Here is a 13882-nt window from a genome sequence, read left to right on the forward strand (position 1 = left end):
AAACAAACTTACCTTGTATGGCCTGTACCATAGCAAATACCCATACAGATAGAATTAACATAGTGTTGATCGCCTTCCTGGCCCATGCTAACACTAGATCTTGTAAAGTGAACCAGGAAGCTTTGAAAACAGTGTACATAAAAGGTCACTTAGTTCTGTAGTTTTAAAGATCATACATGCACGGCAAACGAGTTGGTAAACATTTTCTTTATGTAAAGTGTATAATGAAGGTGGGGAATGGAATCGACTGCAGGTATTGTCAATGTTTATATAGTTGAAGTTATTTATCTACAGAATGTTCCTGAAGATAATAGCTGATTGATGTTATCTTTCTGTAAGTAGAGGTAACTGATATGTACATGTTTAGTAGATAACAAAGAGGATTTAACACAAAAAGAGTGTAGGACGTTGCTTGATGGGTAGATTTATAAGATCAATGCAATGATACATCAATCGCTTGTATTAAGAGCTCAGTTTAGCTGTACCATGACTTAGCTGTGTTTTGGATAAAATGTGTTAATAAAATCCAGTGACAGCAATGCATGAATACCTTAAGGCAGATCGTGCCTGTTAACAAACACAATATCAAAGACGGATTCATACCACCCGCACCTCCCTCACTTGATGAAAAAAAATTGTCAAGTGACAGTTTGAGTTTCCTGAGTGGCGATGAACTGATTTTCTCCAATTGTATGCAGACAATGAACAAGATTGAATTATATCGTCCGTTCACGGGGTCTGGAATCAAAAACATGCATTCATAGCCCCGGTGACAGTGTGGTATGACGGTTTATTTACCCTAAGGTGTAATATTCCGTAATAAGTTAAAATTAAATATGTTCCAATGATTATGAGTAAGCTAAAATGTGATTTCACACTGTCACTGGGGACATAAATTGTTTATTATGCTTCTCTGGGGTTAAATATAAAACCGTATTATTTTAATTTACAATTACTAAAATTTAACTTTTTACACCTCATCCATCATTGTACAGTATTGGAGGAAACGGTCTAAGTTGGATAACTGCATTCCTGGCCAACAACGTTCAAAGTGTCACCGTTAATGGTCAACTATCGACAGAACAACCAGTCACCAGTGGCGTACTTCAAGGGAGTGTGCTGGGACCAATCCTATTCCTAATTTACGTTAACGATATGCCAGATATGCTGGACTACACAATAAAGCTATTTGCAGATGACACCAAATTATCAGCAAAAATAACATCTGATGAAGACCGTTCTAAGCTGCAAGAAAATATCAACAACATGTGTGATTGGACGTCGACATGGTTAATGAGCCTAAACACGGACAAATGTAAATTTTTGGAAATTGGAAATAATCTGGGAAACCACAATTACCCCCCTTACAACACAAGGCAATACTACCACTATCTCACGAGTAACCATGGAAATTGATATTGGGGTCACTATAGACAACCAACTCAAAACCAGCACAATGTAATGCAGCAGCCTTAAAAGCGAATAGGATGTTGGGAATAGTGTTCCGCACCTTCACTTATATGAGTCCGACCATATTCCTTACTCTATTCAAAACTTTAATTCGTCCCCATTTGGAATACGCAACCACTATTTGGTTACCAATGTTGACACGTGATAAAATCACACTGGAAAACGAACAACGAAGAGCAACAAATAGGATACCATCAATTCCAAACTTATCGTATACAGAGCGCATCAAGAAACTCGGGCTACCAAGTTTAGAATATAGAAGAAACAGGGCAAATGTGATTCAAGTCTACAAGATTTTAAACAAAACATACATTCTGTATCAAACAACTTTGTTTAGAGAACTAATTGGTATAGCAACAAGAGGACACTCGAAAAAACACTTAAAAACAATTTAGGCTAAACTCAACCGGAAATTTCTTTAGTAATCGAGTAATTAAGACATAGAACTCGCTCTCAGAGGAAGTGATTACATCACCAACGCTTAATTGCTTCAAATCCAGACTGAACAAATTGTGGGCCAACCACCCAACCAAATTTCGACCATCGTTCTACTAGAGAGTTAGTCAACTGAACTGTGTAGTGGTAGTACGAACTGTTAAACAACCACTAACATTTGTAATGGGGAGTTTTTTTTACACCCAATAGGGTCACCATGACGTATATGTACAAAATCAACATTACATGAATTAACGAACGATTACCAAGTGTCAAATAAAGACACCTTTTAACGCAACCGGAAGTTTTAAACAAATAGTACGCGCATGTATAATACTATATCAGTCGAAGAAAGTATAAACATACATCACACAAGCCCAGAAGCTTACCAAATATATCATTTCAGCGATTCAGCGATTGTTTTACAATTGGAAGGGGAGATGACTGCAAGTGTAAGATTGGCGATCACCATGGGACATACGCCCCAGGGAAATACGATATTTATTTTCCCCGATGTTAATACGATATTTTATGTCCCTGCAATGTGGTGTATTTTAAGTAATCAAAGACATTGTTATCAACTTTAAATAATATTTATTATGTATGTACAACATATGCATGTATCTGCAACCATGAAAATGTCTTTCTTTCTTATTTTGGTTATGTTACAGATGTCATTGACAAATTATTGACAATAATCATTGATTAAATTTGATATCACTACAAATATTGCTCTTATAGTTCGACCAGCAAGTATATATATATATAATGTTTTTAAATGCTACTTGATATTTATAACATAACACATTTTTTATTCTTTTACATCAGATGTATATGTCTTCAGGGTTTATGGTATGGATCATGATTCATATATAATGTTAGCTAGTGCGATCGAAGGAATCGCATCAACAACTGATTAACAATTAACTATAACTAGGGAAATGTGTTGCGTAGCATTCAGTCATTGCTATACTTTACAGAAATATATGTTATTGGTAAATATACGCATATATTCTAAAACAGCTGAATCACATAAAGAACGTTATAAAAGTGGCTGTCAGTATTTATATATTTTATTGTAAATTGGCCAAAAACAACAACAACAAAAAAACATAATTTCAATGTACAAAAGTGTACGGGTAGTACAGTACACTTGAAAACCGCTATATAAAATGTAAATGAAGCTTTAATGATACTGTCAAAAACATATAATACCATATATACGAATTGTTAATATCATGTAAATGAGTTTGCTTTATATATATCTTGATAAAATGGCAATATGTCATGGAAATTCCTCAATCTATTTTGTCTGCACGGTTAGGATGATTTCATTGCCCAATAAAATATACATATTTTTTTAGGAATGAATAAATGCATCTCATTGGATGAAGTTCTCATGCTGGATTTATTTCCCTTTGGATCCACCAATAACGGTGTTGACGTAAGTTGTTTTATCGCCTGAAATGAAATATCTCATATTGTTTCAAAATTCATAGGCTACAAGTACATTTCTGAACACTGCATTTTTAATGCAGGACGCAACTAGCATTTCGAAGTTCAAATTACAGTAAAACCCCTTTAACTCGAACTGCAGGGGACCAGATCAATAGTTCCGAGGAATACAGGGTATGCGATTCTTCCGAGGTTGGTCACGATCGATCGTTGAGAGTCAAAATGTCTGGTCTCAAACTGTGTCCAGCAATGCGTGTCAATTACATCTTAATTACCGTAACTTGCAGCATTTTGGAAATTTTATGAAAAGGTACTTCTGATAGTAATACAGTAATATCAAGTTGAAAAATATGTATTACATAAAATGAGCGTATAAAAATGCTGACGAGAAAGTAAATTAAATGTCATTCACAGCAGAGAAAGCGATCGTCATTTATGTCTGTACATATTTTCTCTGAAATATATCATACGAAATGAGTACTAGTATTCCACATGCCTGTCGAATGAAAGTAAAACATATTGAACATATAAATTGTAGGTAAGCCGACGTAAGCTATTTCTTCCACCTTTTTTGTCATTTCACAATCCGTATTTTCTATTAGCACGGATCAACAACTTTCGTATTTTCGTATTTACAGCGAAGATTATTACGATCGAAACATTATTTAATGCCTTTTCTGAAATGTTGAAATAAAGTTAACATCAAACAACGACTGGCTATCGTGTAGATAGGTAATACTGACACCGTTAATCTTTAATTGCCTGAAGGCCTGTATAAACACAGACAGTGTTGAGGTGATCCATGTGGGTCTGTGCAGTCACGTGTGATACAAGTAAAAATATGTTCAAGGGTCGAACACCTGTTCGACGAATACATGGGTTGATACAATACTATGTATTTGATGAAACGGGGATATATTACTGTTCGAGGAAAAAGGGGTATTCGACGAATAGCTGTTCGAGCTATCCGGGGTTTTGTTACATAAATTTTATAGGGACACGGTCGAGACCGTACGATCAGTCCGACGAATGGGGGTTATTCGAGGAATCAGGGTTCGAGTTAAAGGGGTTATACTGTATGTACAATTTTTACCTTGATATATTTCAATTTTATTCTGCATTAGGTATACACTATTATTGAACCAAAAACACGGTAGCTGACATAGGACTGAAGCTGATATTAGTCTTACAGGTTTTACAGAAAACAAGCAACCACAATATTAATACAAAGCTTACCAGATGGTGTAGAACTATGCAGATCATCGTAGAAATTCGGATGTGATTGTCTACCCAACATTTCGTATTGTCTTCAAAAGTAATAAAGTGAATACATAGTGATAATAAATTGTAATTATCGTGAATATATTCAAGGGTTTGTATAATGTAGAGACACATGTAATATACATGATACATTAACCATGTGCTTAACATGTAGAGGAATAATCTTTGTTTTACCATCTCAGATTAATTAGATTATTAGAAAATTACGTTTTGAGTTAATTTTGAAACACATCTAATCCCTTACCATGTAAGGAAATGAATCTACGATTTATGGAACCGATATCCCCTACAATTGCAAACAAGTTTTATGAATTGATGAACAATTCGTATGATTTACTTGCAATTGTTTAAATGGATAACGCAAAGTTTAATTATAAAACAATAAAAAACAACAACAGCAAAAAACATTAAAAACTATAATATTGATTAACACAACTTACCCGCCATTATCCTGATGGACTGAATCATTCTGATACACTGAAACAGCAAAACACCAATGAAATGTTATAACTCTTATAGGATTAACATCACTTACTGGTGACCTAATTATAAGATTTGACAATGTAATTGTATTTTGTAAATTGTGTTTTACTATAATACCAGAAAACGGTTATATATGGCGGGACTTCAAATCTGGTGAGATTGAAATCACGTAATAACTATAGAATGTATCCAACATATCATGATTTTCATTTAAAATGGAAAAGAAAAAACAATTAATCTGTTACTATTTATCTCATGTTACTTCCTTCTGGATGTTGTTTATATTATATTTTGAATTTGATTTGATTTGCTTAACAACCCATTAACAGCAAGGATAATTATAAGACGTACCACGCGGGTAAAGTTTGTGGAGAAAACCTGATGATTACCCGAAGAAAAACATCGCCATTGATTAGTATCTGGCAATTGCTCTGAATTTAATTTGTCCCAGAAGTCGATGACTTGTTGAAATATGTCGGGTCATGATCAACGCAGCCCCTTCATATGGATTACATTACATCAGATTGATTAATCAGAAAGGATGTAAGTTTATCTTACCGTGATTACTTCTTCCTAGATCAGAGTATACAGAAGCCTGTGCAACATCCGTTGTGTTAAGTTGATCATATACAGACCTGAATAGGAATAAAGAAAAATCACACATTTTACTGTTAGCCCAAATCGTGTGTCAGCAAACATATTATTATTTGTAAAAATAACAAATATGTTTTTGCACTATTATCAAACGTTGAACCTTACCTCTCATTAATTGGATCTTGAACTCTCGCAGCTGAAATATAGATTGTATATATTATTTCCTTAAAGTGAAAGTAATGCATAAATCATTTCAGCACATATAATATTATAAAAAAATGTTCTGATTTCATAATTAAATTTAATACTAAACCTCAAAAGAAAGCTTGCCTGTTTAAGGCTCTTACTGTCAGGAGCGTAAGCCTGATTAGTTATTTTTACTGAGATAACACATTATGAATAATCATATAAATAACTATACCTCTATCTGATAGCTGACACTGGCTGAAAATAAATCAAAGAACACGTTGATATTCTGAAACATATTCTAAGTTAGGCAAAATGCTATTTCAGTATTAATTAAGGCTATAATCATCGTAGAAACTATGGTAACATGCACTATTGGATTGTTTCATTACTTTCATTAGTGTATCGCTAACGTTCATAACGAATGTAATATGTTAGGTACTACAGTTTTATCATTCAATATCGTAGATATATTAATTACAATCCGAGAGTACGATTGTGAATTTATGATTTTACTAAACACGAAGCAAGTCGATGCAAAGGCTCCTACATGTAGAAATAATCGATTAAATGAACATATTAAATTTCATCGAACAAGTTAAGTTCCCTACAGCCATGTTCAAAAAAGGTTTAATTAGTATATTAAGTTTTAAAGACACTACACCTCACTACTATTCTTTTATAATGCACTGCATCGTTTCATGATGCTATGTTATCTAATTGAGATTTAATGTAGTATGTTTCGTATCTTGCGGAACCATGCATGCAGCTAAGAATGCTTAAATACGTACTTTCTTCAGCGCAACGTATGTTTAAACTTTAAGAGACGAAGGTTTTTCTGTCTATGCCTTCATTGAATAGTTGAACTGTTGTATATTTTGTATGTAGTATTTTAGTGTGTTATATGATAATCAAACCAGAAAAACTGTCCAAAACATCCGGCATTTCACCCCACCTGGTACTTGATAAACCACGCTAATTACGATATTTAACGGAGACTTTCAGGGTCCAGTTTCATGAACATTCATTAACTTTAATGAATTCCTTAACTTAAAATTCTTTAAATGAGCAACTTTAAATTCGTAATGCTTTAAAGTTAAAGAATTCTTTAGATTTAAGGAAAGTTTATGAAACTTGGTGCGTGTAAAGGGAGGCGTAGTTATGTAGAATAAAATATAAGATCCCCTATTTCTACCTAAACACGATCCTCGATAAACGTTATAAAGCCATATCTATCTATATACATCCTGTTGTAAAAAACTTACCCACAACATAACTGACGATTTCCTGTAAAAAGGAAATGTGAAAAAAATCACATTATAGTTTCAATTCTCTTTGCAGATATTTTTATTAAGTGAAATATTTGTATATTTCATATTTAATATATGTATATATTGTATGGCAAAAAATAAACATGTTTTCTTTCCTACTTACTTCTGAAGAAAATCTCGAGGCCTATCGTGAACGAGAGTGTGAGTACAGCTACAGTTATCAATACTACCCCCGGGACAAACAAATTGTTGGACCCACATGCCTCCGCGGGTGTCGGCGAACCTAAAAACACAATTAGATAAATGTAGTATTGTTTAATATTGAATCATTTCAAAGTTTGTTGAGTAAAATCTATTTATTTTGTAACTGTCTGTTAAATAGTAAGTTGCATGTGGTACATTTTTCTTCAATGATCCAGAAATTCGCCATAATCATGTCGTTCATATAAATATGAATCTAAAATATAATCTCCATTCGACCAAGAAATCGTTCTTGTTTCTAAGAAAATCAATGCGTATCCCTGTATATAACTTTTACGCAATTGATTGATAGGTTATACTTAAAAAATATAGGAAGTGCTGTGGGTGTGTGAATGCAAGTGTAATGACCAGGGAAAAAATAAGCAAGTAAAATAGTGTTTTGTGTGTGTGTATTTATAATCTACAGCATGAGAAAGTGTCATGCATGAGTGTAAGGGTACATGTATGATTACACACGTGAGAAAGAGTAAATACATATGAAGTATGTATGATGATCATTGATCACAGTTATCTTGTGTACATTACATGTATTGATGAAAAAACTGAATAAAATGTAAATTATAAAAAAAAACTTTTACGGGAAAAAGAATCGGGATTTAATATACAAGAACATTACCATGCATACCTTTCGTTATACAGCTGACTTTTTGTTGTAGTGTAGAGTTTCCGAATTTGTTTACAGCATACACCATGAAGAAATACTGTGTATCCGCAAGAAGTCCTGATATAGATATATTGGCAGTTTGGTGTTGACCAGGATCAGAAACAGATGTTGCACTGTCTATATCATATAAATTATCTGCTTGAACATTAACTCCTACAATAAATGTTTGCGCGGAACCTCCATCAAAACCAGATTTCCAACTCAGGATTGCTCGATCCTGAAATGGACAGACAGCTACTGCGTCGTAGGGTGGATTAGGCTTGCCTGAAATCAAATATTCACATTGCTGTTGTATAGAAAAAAAGGAAAGGAATGTAGGTCATAACATATATAAATGATTGATATATCAGGTTTTTATTTATAGTTTTGTGTACTGTAGTTACTCTAAGATTAAATATTGGTTGTGAAAACAATCGTTCTTTGCTTACATAGATGCTATAATTAAACAACGAAATTAGCTTCACATATTGTTTTAATCACTGTTCCATAGGTCAACTTTGAATATTTCTACACACAAAATACTTTAGAATTCCTTCACCACGAATATCTCATGTTATACGTACCTTGAGCATTTACGGTAAAACTTATCTTTCCACTACCCTGACTGTTTGTTGCCGTTACGACATATATGCCGTACCAATGTTCGTTAATGTTTGTACGTATTCCTATCGAAACTGCTGACAAGTTCGTCGAAATATAGGAACTGTATGTCAGAAAAGCATCTGTTCCGTTGACAAGCTCTGTTTCGTGTAAAGAAGAGGTGTTTTGAAACCCCCAAGTGAAATATGGTGCCGGGTTGGCAAGGAAGTGAGCAGTGATAGTAATTTTATCTGATGTTGATAAACCAAAGTTATGGTTAGCATTTATCCTTGGGTCTTCTCGTGGCCGACCTGTAATAAGAATAATGTCGTTATAATAACGTAAAATAATGTTGTTGTTTAATATATGAAAAGTTCGGTATCACATTTACTGTAAAACCAATTCGAAAAAAATATACAATTTTTATATTTATTTGTAGGATACACCTAAAAAGGTATACATTCTTTTTTCTCGTTCTAGGTTTTGACGGCTCTAAGCTATACAATTATCAATATCACTGTTTATCTTAGTTTTTATTTGCTAATGAGTAAGTTACAGACATGTTTTTACTCGGATAGACTAGAACGGAAGTCCTTCGCCGAATAGCATATACTTTTTACCACATGTATTTCCTCTCCAACTGGATGTTTTCCGTTGTTGATCTTATAACATGTAACCTAAGGTTACCAACAATGATCGTTGAAAGGAATATCCCTCGTGATAACAGTGGTTACTGACACCTCGATATAGACATAGGTTAGAAGACGCATATTATTGCTTGGTATATAGTGTCTCTTCGTTAGAGAAATATGACAACAAATTTACAACTCTTCAGGTAATTCATGAATTACTTACTTCAAATTTGAACTATTCACATCTTTGTTTGGTTATGAATTATGATTATATTTAATAATGTTAGATGATCAACGCATTTCATCGGCAATCGGTATCATGTTTAGATGCTGAGACAAACTGTGTCGGTACACGGATATTCCACAATGAAAGCGTCTCCAGAATTTATAAGTTACTGCTAATTTACATATATCTGATTTACTCCCCCACTAATAAGTGCAGATATGACATATCCATCATGACTGCATTAACACTTCATTGAAACATTGCTAGGTATAACTCTGGTGACCGCTGTGGTACTTACGAAGAACGTTGATATGTATATCTCTGGTGATCGCTGTGGTACTTACACAGAACGTTGATAGGTATATCCCTTGTGACCGCTGTGGTACTTTCAGAGAAAGTTGATAGCTATATCTCCGATATATAACCACTGTGATACTTGCACAGAACGTTGATAGGTATATCCCTGGTGACCGCTGTGATACTCACACATAACGTTGATAGGTATGTCCCTTGTGACCGCTGTGGTACTTTCAGAGAAGTTGATAGGTATATCTCCGATGACCACTGTGATACTTGCACAGAACGTTGATAGGTATATCCCTGGTGACCGCTGTGATACTCACACATAACGTTGATATGTATATCCCTGGTGACCGCTTTGGTACTTTCAGAGAACGTTGATAGGTATATCTCCGATGACCATTGTGATACTTACACAGAACGTTGATAGGTATATCCCTGGTGACCGCTGTGGTACATAAACAGTACGTTGATATGTATATCTCCGATGACCGTGTGGTACTTACACAGAACGTTGATAGGTATACCTGGTGACCACTGTGATACTTACACAGAACATTGATAGGTATATCCCTGGTGACCGCTGTAGTAGAGACACTGTTCCGGACAGAACAGGTGTAGAGTCCGGTGTCCAGACAGCCAGCGTCAGTCAGGGTGTAGGTACTCTCCGGGACGTCTGGACTGGTCTGTAGAACGGTACCGTTAGCCTTATAGAACCACTGTATAGTAGACGGAGGAAAACTATCTACTTTGCAGACCAAAGATATACTACTACCTTCTGTGATATTTCCATCTGACACAGTGAGTACAAGGTCCATTATGTTTGGTGTGTCTACAAAACGAAACGGAAATATATACCTTGAATCATTTTTAAAACATTTGTATCACATATTGTTGAGTTTTTATATTGGAGATAAAACTGGATACAATGTTCATACGATTTGATAGATGTGAATGACTTTGAACAACCCATACACATTATATAATCCCATGCTAAACCTATGATGTATAAAGCCGCTGGCACCTTTTCAAAAACAGTGAAAAATAATTTTTGAGTCAATAACAAATGTTCTTGACCGACATAATAGTTACAATAATTTTAAAATTATTTTACACGTCCAAGGAATGGAGACAGCTTGTTGCTCGTGATGTCTTTGTTATGTTATCGTAATGTTGTTTTTTATCGAAATTATATCCCCCTTGGTTGTTGATATGTTGGTATAACACGTAAAGGTATATCTTAACATATACATATGTATCTAGTGCATGCCTACCATTCGAGTATCTATTCAGGTGATGGTAAACTGTGAATGTAGATATATCACATTCAATACAAACACTGGACAATCTTCAAATATAAACTGTTTCCCATCTAAGGTGAGTCACATATCTATTGAAAGCCTATTGTATTTAAACAAATGCATTCCTGAAAACATAACAAAAAATAATTTTATAAGCTAAAACAAGAGTGCATTATTTGCATCATGAAATGTATTGCTAGTACCTACATTGTACGGTAACACTAATTGTAATAGTTGACTCCCCGACAACATTCCTAGCAGTACATCTGTACTTCCCGTGTTCTGATCTGTCCAGTTGTCCGAGAGACAACACAGGTGACACGGTAAAGTTGGTGTTGTCCGGTCGTGTCCAGTCAAAGGTACAGCCAGGTCTACAGTCCGCTGTACAGGTGATGTCCGGTAACGTGTCACCCTCCGTCCTGATGTAGATAGTGTCCGGCGGAGACACAGCTATTGAGGTACCGGGGCTATCTGCAATATTCCAAGTTTTCATGTTAATACATTATATATGTTAACAGAAATTCGCATATATGTAACAAACCCTTGATGTTTTTATCTGGTTTTTTTCTCCAAAATATTAAGTTCTCGGATATTAAAACATTCGGAATATAATGGCTTCACCATTATAACTGGAATGAAAGAAATATCCAACCAAAGACTTTTGTATTAAGATTGATTTAAAATTTGGTGTTGTTGGAATTTATTTGGTGTCTTAGTACATAGTCCTTTCAAATGCAAGTCATAAGTGACTTACACTGTAAGACAACACGATTTGTTATAATTGACTCCCCGACATAATTCCTAGCAGTACATCTGTACGTCCCGTGTTCTGATCTGTCCAGTTGTCCCAGTGACAACACAGGTGACACAGTTAAGTTGGTGTTGTCCGGTCGTGTCCAGACAAAGGTACAGTCGGGGCTACAGTCCGCTGTACAGGTGACGTCCGGTAACGTGTCGCCCTCTGTCCTAGTGTAGGTAGTGTCCGGCGGGAGCAGGGCTATGGAGGTACCGGGACCGTCTGAAATATACATTGTAAATAAGTGATTTGACTGCATTATCCAATTTTTATTTCTGTTGTAAAATGTGTTAGCATCATTGGCAAGTAATTAACTGTAAACCAACTTTTTCTGCGGCGAATTAATTTCCAGATATTTATTTCAAATCAATTTCGAGAAGATTAAAATTCGCAGCCTACAAAAGTGGATTTTTGAATTAATTTAAAAGTTTTTTATTTTAATTCACAGATATAAACCTTTGGGAATTTTCTTTGATCACGAATGTTAAACCCTTGCAAAAGAATGTTGGTTTGCAGTAATATACACAATACATGTAGTGAGCTGTCTTGGTTACATTCTAAGCGAATCAACAATAAATAGGATAGGGATAAGGAGAATAACTGGATTTGCCTTCAATATCGGGAGAAATATTATACTTTAAATAGATATAAAATAACATATATTTATGATTTTCGAGTTAAGACTTTTTTGTCTAGTTAGTTACATGCAGTTACTGGTTTATTGCCTATGTCTACTATTGTTACAATCTTCGTTTTCCGTTATTTTATGATTCATTTGTGTTTTCGGTAATTGGTAAGTTTGTTAGTGATTGGCCCAAGGAAAGGGGTATTGACAGACAGACATACTGAAAGACGTACATAAGAGTTTACAATAATTTTACAGCTTATATTACACGTCCAGGGAATGGAGACAGCTTGTTGCTCGTGATGTCTTTGTTATGCATGTTATCGTAATGTTTATCGAAATTATATACCCCTTGGTTGTTGATATGTTGGTATAACACGTAAAGGTATAGCTTGACATATACATATGTATCTAGTGCATGCCTACCATCTGAGTATCTATTCAAGAGAAGGTGAACTGAACGTAGATATATGAATACAAACACGAAAATATTCAAATATAAAGTATTTCTCATCCAAGGTGGGACACATATATATAGGAAGCCTATTGTATTTAAACAGATGCATTCCTGAAAACATAACTAAAATAATGTTATAAACTAAAAATGAGAGTGCATTATTTTACATTGGGAAATGTATTGCTAGTACCTACATTGAACAGTAATACTAATTGAAATAGTTGACTCCCCGACAATATTCCTAGCAGTACATCAGTACGTCCCGTGTTCTGATCTGTCCAGTTGCCCCAGTGACAACACAGGTGACACAGTAAAGTTGGTGTTGTCCGGTCGTGTCCAGACAAAGGTACAGTCAGGTCTACAGTCCGCTGTACAGGTGATGTCCGGTAACGTGTCACCCTCTGTCCTGGTGTAGGTAGTGTCCTGTGGAGACAGGGCTAGGGAGGAACCGGGGCCATCTATAATAAGCATATGCTTTTTTGACAACGATAAGTACATATTTCCGATAGAACACCGTTTTGAAAACAAATATCTGTTTACCAATAATCGTTAATACACAGCATTTATAAAGCTGCATAGTGAGTTTTCTCATTCTATAAAAGCTTGGCTTGGTAAAGGCAGTTACATAATGGGGACGAACCTGATTTTGTAAAATACACTTCCTTTCTATATCTCACTTAAGGTTGTGATTAAGTTCAAGTTATGTTATCATAAGATTTAGTAAATATACCCTGACTATTTAAACATTGCCTCTGATTGGTTTAAATGATTGCAGACTGATAACACCAAATGCAAACTTTTACTCTCTTATCGTGATTTTGCGAATTTTTTGCGATTCGAATAAATATGCTAAATTTTCTATTCAT

At 34.8% G+C, this 13882-nt stretch overlaps 1 protein-coding gene across 1 annotated transcript in view; it reads right to left on the reverse strand.

Annotated features, from left to right (window-relative positions):
- Window positions 1–13638, reverse strand: part of LOC138317225 (protein turtle homolog B-like) — a 16117-nt gene extending 2479 nt beyond the window's left edge. Inside the window, 14 exon segments of the mRNA XM_069258777.1 lie at window positions 13–3366; window positions 4597–4667; window positions 5082–5118; window positions 5683–5759; window positions 5884–5914; window positions 6140–6162; window positions 7170–7191; window positions 7339–7458; window positions 8062–8364; window positions 8664–8990; window positions 10388–10669; window positions 11346–11609; window positions 11893–12156; window positions 13211–13638. Of these exon segments, the coding sequence (XP_069114878.1) occupies window positions 3314–3366; window positions 4597–4667; window positions 5082–5118; window positions 5683–5759; window positions 5884–5914; window positions 6140–6162; window positions 7170–7191; window positions 7339–7458; window positions 8062–8364; window positions 8664–8990; window positions 10388–10669; window positions 11346–11609; window positions 11893–12156; window positions 13211–13514 (2178 nt within the window). The 5' untranslated portion in view covers window positions 13515–13638 and the 3' untranslated portion in view covers window positions 13–3313.
- Window positions 13639–13882: the final 244 nt, after the last annotated feature.

Source organism: Argopecten irradians, chromosome 3 (assembly GCF_041381155.1).
Source record: "Argopecten irradians isolate NY chromosome 3, Ai_NY, whole genome shotgun sequence".
NCBI lineage: Eukaryota > Metazoa > Mollusca > Bivalvia > Pectinida > Pectinidae > Argopecten > Argopecten irradians.